We start from the raw sequence: 14,878 nt of genomic DNA, 5'->3' as shown, positions 1-14,878 counted from the left end.
CGGCCACCCTATGGAGACACAGAGACATTGCCTTTGGGACTGCCCTCAGGCACAGCAGATTTGGCTGCGGATGCTGCGTATTCTAGCCCCCCTCTCTCCAGAGGGTATGTTTACGTGGGGTGCCGCTGCTTGGTCGACTTCGTCAGGGCCTGCTATGGGCTATGAGATGGAGCAGGGCAGTCAGGCCATCAGATTTATTAGGGGTCAGCCTCGCCTGGTTCCGGCACCGGATTTCTCGTCCGACAGCTGGACACAGGAGAGGGATTTACGATGGGAGCTCCTCAGCAGCCTCACCATCTGGTTCACCTGGAGGGCCCGGTGCTTCACGGCCTTTGAGGGGAGATTAGAGCCACCAGCAGAGACTGTTCGGGGGATTTGGCAGGAGTTGATCCACACCCTGCGAGGACAGTACGACCGCATCCGGGGAGACTCGGATGAGGCGATTTTACGGCGCCAGGCCTTTCATACCACTTGGCGCTGCGGCCCGTTCTACACCCTACACACGGGATCCCCCCGTTGGCACTACAGGCCACCTGTTTGGCTCTTCCCCCCCCCCATTGTATGATTTAGCCGCTCAGTCCTTTAGACTGATGCTTGTATTTTGCAGCACCTAGGGAGAGTCTCCCGGGCTGCCATGATGTATTCACTGCTCTTCTCTCTGTTAGGAGCAGGAGAGATCTCTTTTGTAGCCCTACGGGCGTTTTTTTTACATAACTAATGAAAGGATCTTTTCTCGGAAAAAAAAAAGGATTACAAATCCTCAGGATAGAGTCCAAGCAGCGGCTCCCCACCTTACGGGTGAGGCAGTCACTTGGTGGCAGCATTGGTCTAGTCTTCATACAGACCCGACTACAGGTGTCCCAGCTTTTCATTGGGATATGATTGTCCATGGCCTAAAGACCAGATTTCTCCCTCCCCAGTATTTGACCAACCTTGCAGATGAGTTCTATGGACTCAAACAAAACGGGTCACCTGTGCTTCAGTTTTCCAGCAAGGTTATAACTTTAGCACAACAGTTAAGGTTATCTGAGCAAACCAAGATGGATCAATTCATTCGTGGATTAGATTCTAATATCCGGTTCACAGTTCGTAACTTCGAACCCAACACATATGACCAAGCTTTGACTTTGGCTCAAAATGAAGAAATGAGAATGAAGGGAGGCAAGCCTAAACAACCGCAATCTAGTACCAAACCCCAACCGGGGAAGGGTACTCCGTCTTCTAAAGACACTAAGATAGACAACAGTTCTAGCTCAAGCCTAAGAAAACCCCTGAGCAAAAGGCTAAAGCAAGCATCACTGGAGGATATCTTCCTCCAGAGGAGCAAAGAAAGTACCAGTCAGAGAACAGATGTTTTTTCTGTCTTATCATTGGACATGGTAAGAAGGATTGTCAAAAACGGCAAACGGAGCAAGCCTCCAAAGAGCCTTCTGCCACAGTTGTCGCAGTATCCCCCGCTCCTCCAGACCCGTCTGCTAACACCAATGCGGTTCAGTTCTTTCCTTCTATGCATCCCATGCCATCCGTGGTGCTTGATGCTAAGCAGGAGGGAGAGGCTACGACCACACAAAAAAGCCGGATCCGAGCTTATGGCTCTACGGGCCGCCAGTTCATAGTTCTTTTTAACATGGGCAAAGTTCTGAGGACGCCATCTCTTCCCAGTTGGCTACCAACAAGAGATGTACCTTAGTGCCCTATCATTTGGAGGTGGACAGGTTTACACCTGGTCTCCACACCCACTTATCTCAACGGGCACAACAGTTTTCTTTTCAGGTTCAAAAGGCCTCATTCCAACGAGATTTCATTCTCTCTCCTCTTTTGGGCTGTGACATGATCTTAGGAATCCAATGGTGTCGTCAGTATGAGCCTATTCCCAATTGGGGGCAGGACACCTTTATTATCTCTAAAGGTTTTCCTGAGCCTGTCATGATTCATGGTGATAGGAGCATTCTTGGCATTTCTACGATTTCTCATCTCCAAGCCCGACGAACTATCTGCAAGGGAGTGGAAGGAGCATTGACTTATGCTCAGAACGCCTCTATCTCATCGATAACAACAGCTGTCTCATCTTCTTCTTCAGTCCCTTAGTTGGCAGATCTCCTTTCTCATTCAAACATTTGCTTAAGGATAATCTCCCACCCAGTATCCCATCCTCTCGCCCTAAGGATCATCATATCAATTTGGTCCTTCGGGAAGAACCTCCTAGCAAGTTTCCCTATCGTCTTTCCAAGACTTGCAAGGGCAGGCAAGAACAGCAGTCCGTACTCAAACATTTGAAACATATTCCTTATGGACGAGTTTTCACAGTCACCACAGACCACCAAGCACTCGAGTGGCTCCTGACAATGCCCAATGCCCAGTGGAGTGATCGGCACACTAGATGGAGTCAGCTCTTCCACCTGTTTGAAGAACTGAACAAGTATATCCCTGGTAAGCATTACCCAATGGCCAATGCTCTTAGTAGAAAGACCCGCATCCAGACCATTCAGGAGTCACCATTCTCAACATCTCTGAAAAAGACTTGGATAGAATAGAAGATGAGTTTGGTACTCAACCTAGTTTGGCCCTCAGTTTGTTACAAGCGCTATGGTAGTTGTGAGGAATCCAGTTTTTCATGCTCGCATAAAGCACATTGAGGTGCACTATCATTATGTTAGGGAGAGATGCTTTGCATGGAAAATCAACTTGGCTTATGTGCCAACATAGAACAACTTGGCAGATTTGTTCACGAAGGCTCTCCCAAGAGAGAAGCTTGAAGCTTTTCGCAAAGCTTTAAACTTACTTCCCTTTAGGAACTAGTTTGGGCTTTCTATCACAGTCCAAAGAGCTTGGCACATCTCTGTACTTCTAGTACGAGCTCACCCCTTGTTCACATCATCACTCCTAGGGGAGATTTGTAGCCATATTTGGTAGTGATGTGTGTGAACACACTAGGACTAGCCGAGACACTTTTCCCCTCTTTAGGAGGTTTTTCCCTAGTATACACCCATCTTGGGGTATACTTATCTTCTTTGTATACCACACATTCATTATCTATCTATCATCACATTGTGTGCTCTCTTGAGCTTCTCCACTTTGTGTGTGTGCACACACGTGCGCGCATTCCTGCAACCCTATTTCCAACACTCAAGGTCGTAGCATAATCTAGTCGAGGTCTCTTTCCAAGAGATCTTGACTTTGGTTGCTCAAAAGTATAAAATTGTGTGCTAGGTCTCTTGACTATTACTACTAGTTACTACAGCTCGGCAATTGTTTTTCCCTTTTCTATTCTTCTTCGTTCCACTTCACTAATAAGGACCTATAGAGTGTATCATCGTAGATACGGGCAAAGTATAATGCATCCTCAAAGGATCTAATCGTAATCCGCGCCGCACACCATTTTGATAGTTCCGTGGAAGTGCTTGTAAAAATAGTAGGTGGACATAACGATCAAGGAAGCGAGAGAACACAATCATAAGTTCTCTAAACTCCTCGATGAATGCCTCAACTGTCCTTTTGCCCAACTGAATAGTCTACATGTAGATTGTATGTCATGGTCGTGATATGTGAACTCATCTAGGACCAAGCCGGGGCACTTTTTTCCTCCTCAGGAGGTTTTTTCTCCCGACCTTGTGAATACCGGTCTAATACTGTACAATGTTGCATTGATGATGAGCCATCTTGTCACCATACACTACAGTGCAAAGTGCATGTGATAGCGCTCTAGCTGTCAGTGAAGATGGTAGTGATTGAGGACTCGCCAACACCCAAATGAGCAATAAGATGCCTAAGCCAAACACACTCAAGTGTAGCTGTAAACGTTGCCCTATACTCAGCTGACACAGTGGGTTGCTTCTTGCTGAGCCATGATATACATGAATCACCAAGGCAAAGGCAAAAACCACTCATGGACACTCGTGTGTTATAACATTCAGCCCAGTCTGAGTCTGTAAAGCTATGATTTACCCCCCTTGGGATAGTGCCCTTTAGGTAATGGAACATGTGTTTGACGGATTGCCAATGTGTTTTGCTTAGGCTATGCATAAATCTGCTCAATATTGAGACCACATACTGAATGTCAAGCCTCGTGTTGCACAAAAAGATTAGGCATCCAACAGCTTCTTTATACAAGTGAGCATCAAAAGAGTCACCTGCATCTTCAAGACTTAGTCGTAAACGTGGCTCCATAGGTGAAGCCACAGGTTTACAGTCCTCAAGATTGAACCTCTTGAACAATGCATCTATGTATTTCCTCTGTAGCATAACAATGCCATCATTACGTTGCCAAAATTCAATGCCCAAGTAATAGTGCAACGATCCAAGATCGGACATCTCAAATGACTTCTCTAAATCAGCTATAAAAGTTCAAATATGATCATCATTAGGGTCTGTGAGCAGTATGTCATCAACGGATAACATGATGACTAATAAAACTTCCTTAGTCCCCTTAATATAGAGGGTACTGTCAGTTGGGCTGTTGCAAAAATCTTGTGCAACCAAGTATGCATGTATCTTTTCATACCATGCTCTGGGAGCCTGCTTAAGACCATATAAAGCTTTCTTGAATCTTTATACTTTTGATTCTTGACTTTTCTAAACAAAACCACGAGGCTGAGATACATAGAGCTCCTCATGCAAATCTCCATTCAAGAAAGCAATTTTGATATCCAACTAACGTACATTTCAATCTTTATGTTTTACAAATGCAATGATAGTCCGCATGGTAGTCATACGACATGTGGGTGCAAGACAACAAAAATGTGTAAGTGAGCCACAGAGTACTTTTTGCCATTCTAAGCTTCAAAAGGCGTAATTGTATGCAAAGCCTTTATAGGACACCTGTTCAAAATATATGTTACACACATGATTGTTTCTAGCTAGAAACCATGAGGTAACTCCTAACTTTTGACCATACAACGTGTCATCTCCATGAGAGACCTGTTTTTATGTTTAGCTACACCGTTTTGCTGAGGTCTATAGGGCACAGTACATTAGTGTTTTATCCCATTATCAGCCATGTATGCATGAAACTCCTTAGACATATACTCCTTCCCTCGATCAGTACGCAGGGTACCAATCTTACATGCAAAAGCATTTTAAACCATAGCAGCAAAGTGTCTAAAGTACATAAAAACCTCTGATTTTAGTTTCAATGGATATACCTAGGTATATATGGAATAATCATCAACGAATGTGACAAAATAGAGGTAGCTCCCAATAGATGGTGTCCTCATAGGACCAAATACATTACTGTGTATAAGGTGCAAATTTTGAATAGCTCTAACTGAACCATCTTTGGGAAATAATATTCGTTGCATTTTTCCAAGAATACAGTCCTTACAAACATGTTTGATAGGGACATCAAGATGTGGTAACTCAGACACCATGTCGTATTTATGCAAACACAGTAAACTAGTGACCAAAGCGTGCATGCCACAACTTCGCATCACCCATTGCCTTTGTGGCAGAAACTATACATGCAGCATGCCTTTGTCTTTCATATGCATCTAGCCTGTAAAGGCTATGACACAAAGTACCAAAAGCAACAATTGTCTTGCCATCACTACGATCATGAACAATACATCTGTCATGCTCAAACTGAACCACAAAGCCAGCCTTAGTAATGGCAGAGACAGATAACAAGTTCTTCTTGATCCCTGGTACATATAATATATCTGAAAGCGTGATTGTTCCACCATATGCAGCAGTGAGAACAATTTTACCAACTCCTTTTACAAGATATAAAGAATTGTTTACACATGTTACAGTGTTTCCCTGTGGAGCAGATTCAAGTGATGAGAACAAGCTGCAATGAGAAGTAATGTGCTTACTAGCACCACTGTCAAAATACAAAATACCAGACATATACATCTATAACAGCCATGCATACTTCCTTATGCAAAAGGCCATATGTGCATTGCGCAATGAAAGCCTTACCATCATGTGCATAGTTTGCAGATTCTTTGTTTTCTGTATTAGATGTTGATGCATAAGCTACAGCCATACCCGAGTCTTTCTTTTTCTCCTTCGCCAACCATTTTCTACACTCATTAATGTAATGACCAAGTTTCCTGCAATAGTTGCATTTGTCCTTTTTCTTTGGCTTGTTGTCTTCCTTGTCTGTATGCTTTCCCGACGACTCTGATTTTGGCTTGTAACTACTCTGAGAAAAGGATTTACCTTTGTCTCTTTGTTGTGACTGGCAGCAAAAGTGTGATCTCTTGTATGCATGATAGATCTGTTTTGCCTAGATTGCTCTTCTTGCAAGAGCACATAAATCAACTCCTCAAACTTCCAAGGCATTTGGATTGCCTTTCATCATGAGTCTAATGATAGAAGCAAACCTTAATACAAGTCCAGTAACGCATTCAAGACAGTAGGCACCAATAAACTGTCAGGATATATTTCATTAACATTGGCCAATTGCTCCTTAAAATCCTTGATTTTTGTAAGGAAACTGTCCATGGAGTCTCCCTCATCCATATGCTCTAACTCTAATTGCTTGCGTATATAAGTAACATGTGCTTCATTACGTACTTGGTACAATGACGCAAGTGCATCCCAAGCATGTTTAGCAGTCTTACATGACCGAATGTGAGGAATGATACTTCTCTTAACTGACAAAGCAAGCAGCGCATGTGCTTGCGTATCTCTTTCATCCCACTTTGTTTGTTTCTGTGGAGAAGGTAAGCTATGTTGTGGTAATGTACTATGTGAAACTGAGTCCGTATCTACAGATGTGCCTTCTACATTATGTTCATCAGTAGAACCAGGACGTTTCTCAATGCCAATTTGGCTACCAATACATGCCTGCATCATATAGAACCATAACGGGTAGTTGGTTCCGTCAAGCTTATCCTCAACGGATAACATCCGAAATACATCACTGTCTACCATTTTTGATAATACCCAAGCAAGTAATTACACAACCTGCAAAGTGCTGAGTGCTCTTTGATGCAACCAACGTGGGCTGCTAACAAGGTTGTTGACAATGGAGACCTGCGAGGTGTATGAAAGAAATGCAGAGTATAGTGAGTAGAAATTTTACTTATAAGATGCAGAGATCGATATCGCTGAAGTAAAGCTTGCAGATGCTTTCTCGTATATCTGTACACCTGTTTGTAGTAGATTTGACAAAACTACTCTAGAATCCGATGAAGAACAATGCAAATCCGACCCTCGAAGATGTGTGCAGAAAACCAAAAACTGGATGAACGTCCCCCAAAACATGCCCGAAATGAAAATCTAACCGAAAAACTTCAGTACAGAGTACTCCACACTTCACAGTCCTCTTTCTTCTCCCAAAAGGTCTCCTTGATCCGATTCAAGAAGACAGGTGACTTGGAGTGAGGGGTAGGCAGCAGCACATGGGCGAGGAGCAAATGCTTTGATACCAAATGTTGGAAATAGGGTTGCAGGAATGCACGTGCGTCTCTCTCTCCCCCCCCCTCCCCCCCCACACACACACACACACAATGGAGAAGCTCAAGAGAGCACACAATGAGATGATAGATAGATAATGAATGTGTGTTGTATAAAGAAGATAAGTATACCCCAAGATGGGTGTATACTAGCACAGGGGAAAAAACCTCTTAAAGAGGGAAAAAGTGTCTCGGCTGGTCCTAGTGTGCTCACACACATCACTACCAAATATGGCTACACTGAGGTCCATAAAGTGACGTGTTTTAAATGTCAGAGACTTGGCCTCTATACATTTCAATGTCCATTCAATAAAAAGACTTTCGGTGGTTGCATTGAAGATCAAGGGTATTGTTGAATCCCTTGGATCTGTTAATATCTCAGTGGAAGGCAATGAGTGGAGGTGGTGGCAAAGCTGAATAACCACAGGTACATGCACACTTGGTACATTCTGACACAGTTCTAGGTGATCGACTATTCACAACATTGATGTCTATTCTTTCAATAGTAATTATGAGAATTGCCATTTGAACATGGGGGTGTTTGGTTATCTCCGGATGGGGCATATGAGGACTAGCAAGTCACCATGGGGAGCACCAATTCTCCTAGTGGACAAGAAAGATAAGACGAAAAGAATTTTTGGGTCTTAACAAATTCATTGTTAAGAATAAAAATATCCTTTGTGGAGGATGCATGACCTTATGGATCAGCAATGTGGAGTGCGATACTTCACAAAGATTGATATGAAGACATGTAACCATAATCGGATTAGGATATTTGAGGTCGACGTCTTTAAGAAGTGTCACGTGCACACTCTATTGGTGTACAAGTGACATGGCATTCTTAGCATCCATAAGCATTAAGCAGGGCATTCATGAGCATTAACTATGGCATTCAAGCATTTATCACAGCATGTACAGCAGTGTATGGGGCTTCTACATCACCCACAACAGTACGTAAAGCATTAAAGGCATTTAGAGCATTTATCATGAGCAGCCAACAGCAGCCAACAGCAGTTAAAGAGGCCTTTTTGGCATTTATGGTCGTGGAGGATCAGACCGACAGCAGCCTTCTGCCCGACCAACAGCAGCATCTCATATATAAGGCATAACGCTTCATTCAGTCAAATCATCTTCCTCTTCTTAGCTTTTCCAGCCTGAAGAGCAAGGACATCAATCGTAGGCAGCATACAGTCGTAGACAGCATTCAGCATTCAGATCAGCCTCCTGCCTCCTACATAGAGAAAAGCCAGCATCCAAAGGGTGGACCTCAGCATTGGAGAAAGGAACATGCAGTCGTCATCTTCATCAGCATCTCTCTTATCCTGAGAAGGATACTCATCTAGGACAGGCATAGATCTATTCATAGATCTCAGTTGTAACCATTGCATATAATATAGCTGCATTGCATTTGCATTGAAACCATTGTCTATCTCTTAAGTGTCATTAAGTGCAGTTTAGTTAATAAGCCTAGGGTTGTTTTACTACGATCAATCCCTTGCATGTCACATTAAGACTCGTTTTAGAACTAGGTATGAGCAATATGAGTTCTTGGTTTTACTATTCGGACTTAGGAATGCACAAGCTACTTTCAAGCAAATGATGAACGAGATCTTTCTTCTATATCTTGGAAAGTCTGGGATAGTCTTTTTGGATAGTCTTTTTGGATGACATCCTTGTATATAGTAGGATCCTTGAGGAACATGCTTATCATGTGAGAATCATCTTATATTTTCTTAGAAAAGAAGTCGTATTTGCTAAAGAGAGCAAATGTGATTTCTTTAAGCAAGATTTAACATACATGGGACACGTTATCGTCATTAATGGTGTCCACATTGATTATGAAAAGACTAGAAAGTGTGTGAATGAACAATTTTAAGGCCATCACCTAGGTCAAATCCTTTTGGGATTTGTAAACTTCTTCTAGATATTTATCTCTTTTTAATCTTTCTAGTGCGGTGGAGAAGGGCAAGTACAATAAGTACAAGCTTGTGGAATGGACTGAGGAGTTGGATAAATGTTTCAATTCGTTGAAACATGAGGCTATAGCAACTTCTATGCTCCAAATTGTGGATCCAAGTAAACATTTTGTGGTTGAAACGGATGCCAGTGATTATGCTATTGTAGCAGCACTATTTCAAGATAGTAGGCCAATTGCTTTTGAGAGTAAAAAGTTGACTGTTGACCCACAGATTAAGCTACCAACACATGAAAAAGAGCTTTATGCTGTGATTCATGATTCTTTTGGGATTTTTTTATTTTTGTTTTTCTTCCATATCCTCCTCATTACCTTCCTTCCCTCTTCTTCTCGTGCCTCCCTCCTTCCCTTTTCCATCTCCTACTACTACTTTCACCTCTACACCTTCATTCTCTTCTTCTCTCCTCTTCTTCTTCCGTTCTCTTCTTCTCTCCTCTTCTTCTCCTTTTCTCTTCTTCTCTTCTCTTCTTTCCTCTTTTTCTTCCTTCAATGTCTTAAATCTTTCCCAATTTCTACCTTCACTTCTTCAATTTCTTAAGAGTCCTTGATTGAACCACTTGTGGTATCTAATCAAGCAAAATTGCCATAATGCCTCACCAAAATAAGGATAGTTCCCTGAGATGTGTGAGAAGAGACCATTTTTTCGTACGTTTTTAGATGGCTTCTATAAATTCTTTAAGTATTTATACTTCATGAAATTAATGATTTTTGGAAACTTTGTGATTTTTTAGCCAAGGGACGAAACCTTTTTAAACAAAAACCTTGAAACGAAGAAAACCTCGAAATGTTTCTTTTGTGACTATGTTCGCATGGCACTATGTTGTTGTTTATGTGGATGGCTCATCTTTGCAACTATCTAGAGTTGAGGGGGAGAAAGGCACGTTGGTTGGAACCTATGCAAGAGTTTGATTTTGAGATCCGTTATCGAAAAGGGTCTACCAATAAGGTGGCATATGCTTGGATGTCAACTCTCTTAAGGGCTTGTATGTGAGAGAAAAATTCTTTAGTAGAGTGTCTAGGCTGGGACAATCCCTATTTAACTCTCTTAAGGGTTTGTATCTGAGAGAAATTCTTTAGTAGAGTCTCAGATATTGTCCAGGCTAGGCTGGGATAACCTCTATTTCTGCTTGTTTGAGAGAGTATTCCATTCAGAATGGTTTGCTCTTCTGAGAGACTCTGAGACTCTTGCCATTCATATTTGATATTTCCAAGGAGTGTAGTGGTAGCATAACCACATCTTCATGGAAATCAGTAAGCTTAACCTGTTGATTCGCTGTCCTAGCATTGAAATCTCCAAGCATGTTCTTGTTGTGAGAAAGCCATAATATCCTCATACAAAGAGAGAAATTGTGACTCCCTCTTTGATTCCTTCTTGGCAAATGGTGACCCGGTAGGAAGTGGTGCCCTCTCTCTGGACTTAGGCTTTGGTTTGTCTTAGCTTTCTGCAGCCATGCATGCATGTATGTGCTCTTTAGTGCTAGCCTTCATCATGGTTGAGTATAGCATTGTTTCTATCACCTATTGAAAAGCGATAGAAACTCAGTTCAATGAGTTATCTAGTTTGTCCACTATGGTTATATATCTTGGGTGCTGATGCAGTGAGTTGGGATGTCATAGCACGCTGCTTATGCATGATGGAGTTGATGATTGAAGCTTTGTGAGTAGATTCTCATGGAGTCAAGATATGCACTGGGTTTTATTAAATCTGGGACCTGAAATTTTCATTGGTATATATGCCATATTTACCTTATCTGCAGCCAGTTCTATGGTCTCATAGACTCCACACTGTCATGCAATGTCAGGTGCTGGTTGTATTTTCCTCCTTGTATTGATGTGGAGTCTATGGTCTCACAGACTCCACACCATCATGTGATATCAGGTGCTGGTTGCGTTTTCCTCATTGTACTGGTGTGGAGTCTATAGTCTCATAGATTCCACACCATCATGTGATTTCAGGTGCTGGTTGTGTTTTCCTCATTGTACTGATGTGAACCTGCCCATCTCTGAAAACAGCCCTTTTCCCTCTCTATCTTCACCGTAGCCACCTTCCTTTGCTCCAATTGTAGTTTTGTGAGATCTTCATTGATGCAAGTGTTTTCCCCCTCTTTTTTGTGAGATCTTCATTGATGCAAGTGTTTTCCCCCTCTTTTTTTTGGAGAGTTTTTACGTCTACATGCACCCGCACGTGCACAGGTCCTCACCCCGTGTCTGTACAGCAGATGTCACACTGTAACATCAGCAGGGAGTGAACCCGGACTTGGCCCAGCAAGTCCACCCCTTTTACCACTAGGCTATGCTCCCGTCGACAAGTACCCCTCTTTTAAAAGCCCTTGTTAGATCTCCAATGGACCTTCCACATTCTTGAACTTGATGACGAGAGTCCTTTCCTTTGCAGGGTCTCTATCCTATCTCCAAGCGCTCTTCACATCTTGTATTGTGATTCCCACATTCTGTTTTTCCAAGGGAGACAGTCCTTCTGGTATTCCTGCTACCTTATGTTCAAGGATTTCTCCTATCTCCTTTTTTACTGCATGAGAGTAGCTGAATAGTGGAGTTGGTGTGTCCTGCTCTTTGCTTGTTGATAACTTTGGTGTATTCCTCAATTTTCTCTTTCCCTTCTTTCACATCACTCCACTTAGGTTTGCAACCTTGGCCAACTTGTGCACCACCTCCCTCATGTGCTTGGATTGATCTTCCTTCAAGATGTTGAGATGTTATTTGAATTGTGAATGGGGTGCTACCAATCTATAAAACACAATCTGTTGATCTTTTTGAAAGTTTGCATGCTTCATTTCAGCCTCCACTACGGGGTACTTAGTCCATCATTTTTATCTTGCAATGACATGTTAATGTGCTAAGATCAGTTTGCACTTTCTTTAGAGCTTTCTGCAGTACCAAATTTTCCTCTTGCAAAGCTTTTATATCAGCTTTCAAAACTATGATCTTCTCTGCATGTGTTAGAAAGGCCTCTTTAAACATAAGGAGATTCTCTGTCACTGCAGCACTAAAGGTGGTGCCTCCCCTAATTTTTTGAAGGCATTTTCAAGTTTTCTCAACACAATTCTGAACCTTGGGATCGAGAACAGTCTCTGAAACAGTACTGAAATCTGCAGCTGTTGTCCACTTATCTGTTTGCGAATCGCACTCGTGGGCAATGTGCCAAAGTTTAATGAGAGAGTGTTTCAGTGCAAGTTCTGATGTGAGAGACTGGAGCTTTGAGTGAGCATGGCTAAGGTCTCAACTAGCGCACTAATGCCTCCTGAGTATGTCTGAAATCTGTGTAGAGACTGAGGGCACTTTGAAGGAGATGACTGCGTACTGGTCATGATGCATCAGTGCTCATACTTGTCTGACATGTATGGAGGGGTGGCTCAGGATTGTGTGCTTGGGGATGACCACTGAATTTCAGCCCTTTTTCTTCTGTGAAGAAGATGTCTGTGACCCGATCTTCTGGCCAGTTGCAAGTGCCTGGCCTAGACACAAAGAGAGAGGCACATTGCTGGCCTGGGTAGTCAATGACTAGACGCATCAGTTTTATTTGCAATGTGCATGTTGGTTTCTTATAATTCAAGTGTCACCTTGAAGCAGGTCAATCATTCTCTTCATTTGTTTTGCAGGCTGTCAGTGAAATTTATAATATGCATGGAGGCAGGTTGACAGCTGGGCATACCATGTTTCTTCTGGATACACTGCATGAGATTGCTGTGCATTCACACAAAGTCAATGGAAACTTTCAACTACGTTCAAAATTGCAAAAATTACAAACGGTCACTCAAATGCCAGATCCTCCATTGCTTCGGCTGGAAAGTGAATCTTACCAAGCATACCTAACCTTGCTACAACATTTACCTTTAGATAAGCCAGCTCTTGCAAAAGATGTGGAGGTTGAGAGAAGGTTAGTGGAGCTTTGTGAGGAGGTCTTACAGGTATACCTGAACACTGCCACAGCTGCTTCTCGCCCTACCCTTGAAATCCAGTTGGAAAAGCCTGATAGAAGTCCTTGGGTGATCCCGTTGGGCTCTTCAAGGAGAAGAGAATTAGTCGCACGAGCTCCTTTGGTTGTAGCCACCTTACAAGCAATCAGCGGGCTAAAAGATTCATCATTTGAGAAATACTTGAGGCAGTTTTTCCCTCTCCTTGCAAGCTTAATCAGTTGTGAGCATGGCTCAGGGGAAGTTCAAGTGGCTCTGAGTGACATGTTCAGCTCTTGGATTGGCCCCATTTTACTGCGGTCCACATGTTAGGTTCTTATTACTGATGAAATTATAATGGCATTTTTTATACAGCCAAGTGTGCATGTACATGTTCTGTTTGTCAGAGAAGGCCACAGGCTAAATGTAGAGAGCCCACTACGATGTGGGCTCTTAAGTCTCATAAATGGGTGAGGTTGGCTCGACCAGTGTAAACATTGCCACATTTTTCGTACTTAGCTTACAAGATCACTCTTTATGCTCGTGGCAATGTTACCAGATTTACCTCAGGTAATTTGCACGTGTTGTAACTTATGTGCTTTCTGGAATCACTGCCACCTTGCTAAGGTTTTGCAGTTGCAACGAAGTGAATGCATAGCGAAAAGGTAACAACTGGTGGATGCGAGCTCCTGAATTTGATCACACAAGCCAGGTGAAAACAGTTTTGAGTCAAGGTCCAGTACATTTACAGATTCTTCACTTTAGACTTCCAATGTTTGCTCCCTGGATACTCCATGGAGGCAGCTTTTGTGTTCCAGGTTCTTGTGGCATCTCCATGCCATGTAAGATGGTTCAGTATAAAGCTGGCACAATGGCATTGGTTGAAATACTTGGGAGGCAGGGTTCCTGTGCCTGTGAACTGACAGGCAGGTTTCCATATATTCCAGAGAAAGCAGAGAGTTCCAGGGTCATCCTTTTCTGGACAAAAGATGCTGCCAAGATTTGAAAGCTTTTTTGTGGTGACTTCTTTCAAAAATAGTGAATAAGCTAGGTTTGAAGCCAGGACTTGTGATGCCATTCTGCTAAGGACAACTTGATCTTGGCCTGAGAAGATTATCTAACCTCTGATGTATGTATGCCTTTTTTGTTAAAACGTAAGTGACAAATTTACATTTTTTTATCATATTTTGATGGCATTGACTGACGTCAAATGAACGTGGTTTCCAAATTTTTCGTGATATATATTGTGATAGGCATGGAGTGCTTCAACCTCACGACTACAGTTTTTGGAGTGTTTTGGCAACTTTCAAATCTTGCTTGACTACCCATTTATATGCCTAGGCATATAATGTGCAGAAGTAGCTGAAGTACCTGATAGTATGATGAGAAATTTAGTGACTGGTCTATTGCGCACGTTTACAAGCTTGTGTGGCCCTCTTCTTGGGATCTATAGAATCGTAAAAGATGGTTAGGTGAGGGCTCGTCCCATATTTGTATCCATTTCCCCATAGATGTTAGAAACTCTGAAATGTTGAGGTGTTGCGAATTTGGTGCTACAACTCTATCAAACTCAACCTGTTCATCTTTTTGAA

General features: G+C 42.5%; 1 protein-coding gene across 1 annotated transcript in view; it reads left to right on the top strand.

Moving 5' to 3' along the window:
- Positions 1 to 14,469, top strand: part of LOC147604878 (brefeldin A-inhibited guanine nucleotide-exchange protein 2-like) — a 102,876-nt gene extending 88,407 nt beyond the window's left edge. Inside the window, exon 11 of the mRNA XM_086794052.1 lies at positions 12,993 to 14,469. Coding sequence (XP_086650178.1) covers positions 12,993 to 13,619 — 627 coding nt within the window. The 3' untranslated portion in view covers positions 13,620 to 14,469. The remainder of the gene's footprint in view (positions 1 to 12,992) is intronic.
- The last annotated feature ends 409 nt before the right edge of the window (positions 14,470 to 14,878 follow it).

This window comes from Cibotium barometz, chromosome 60 (assembly GCF_041138505.1).
Source record: "Cibotium barometz isolate CiBa-2024 chromosome 60, ASM4113850v1, whole genome shotgun sequence".
Lineage (NCBI taxonomy): Eukaryota > Viridiplantae > Streptophyta > Polypodiopsida > Cyatheales > Cibotiaceae > Cibotium > Cibotium barometz.
Note: the sequence above shows the minus strand (reverse complement) of the source record. Positions and strands in the feature narration are given on the sequence as shown.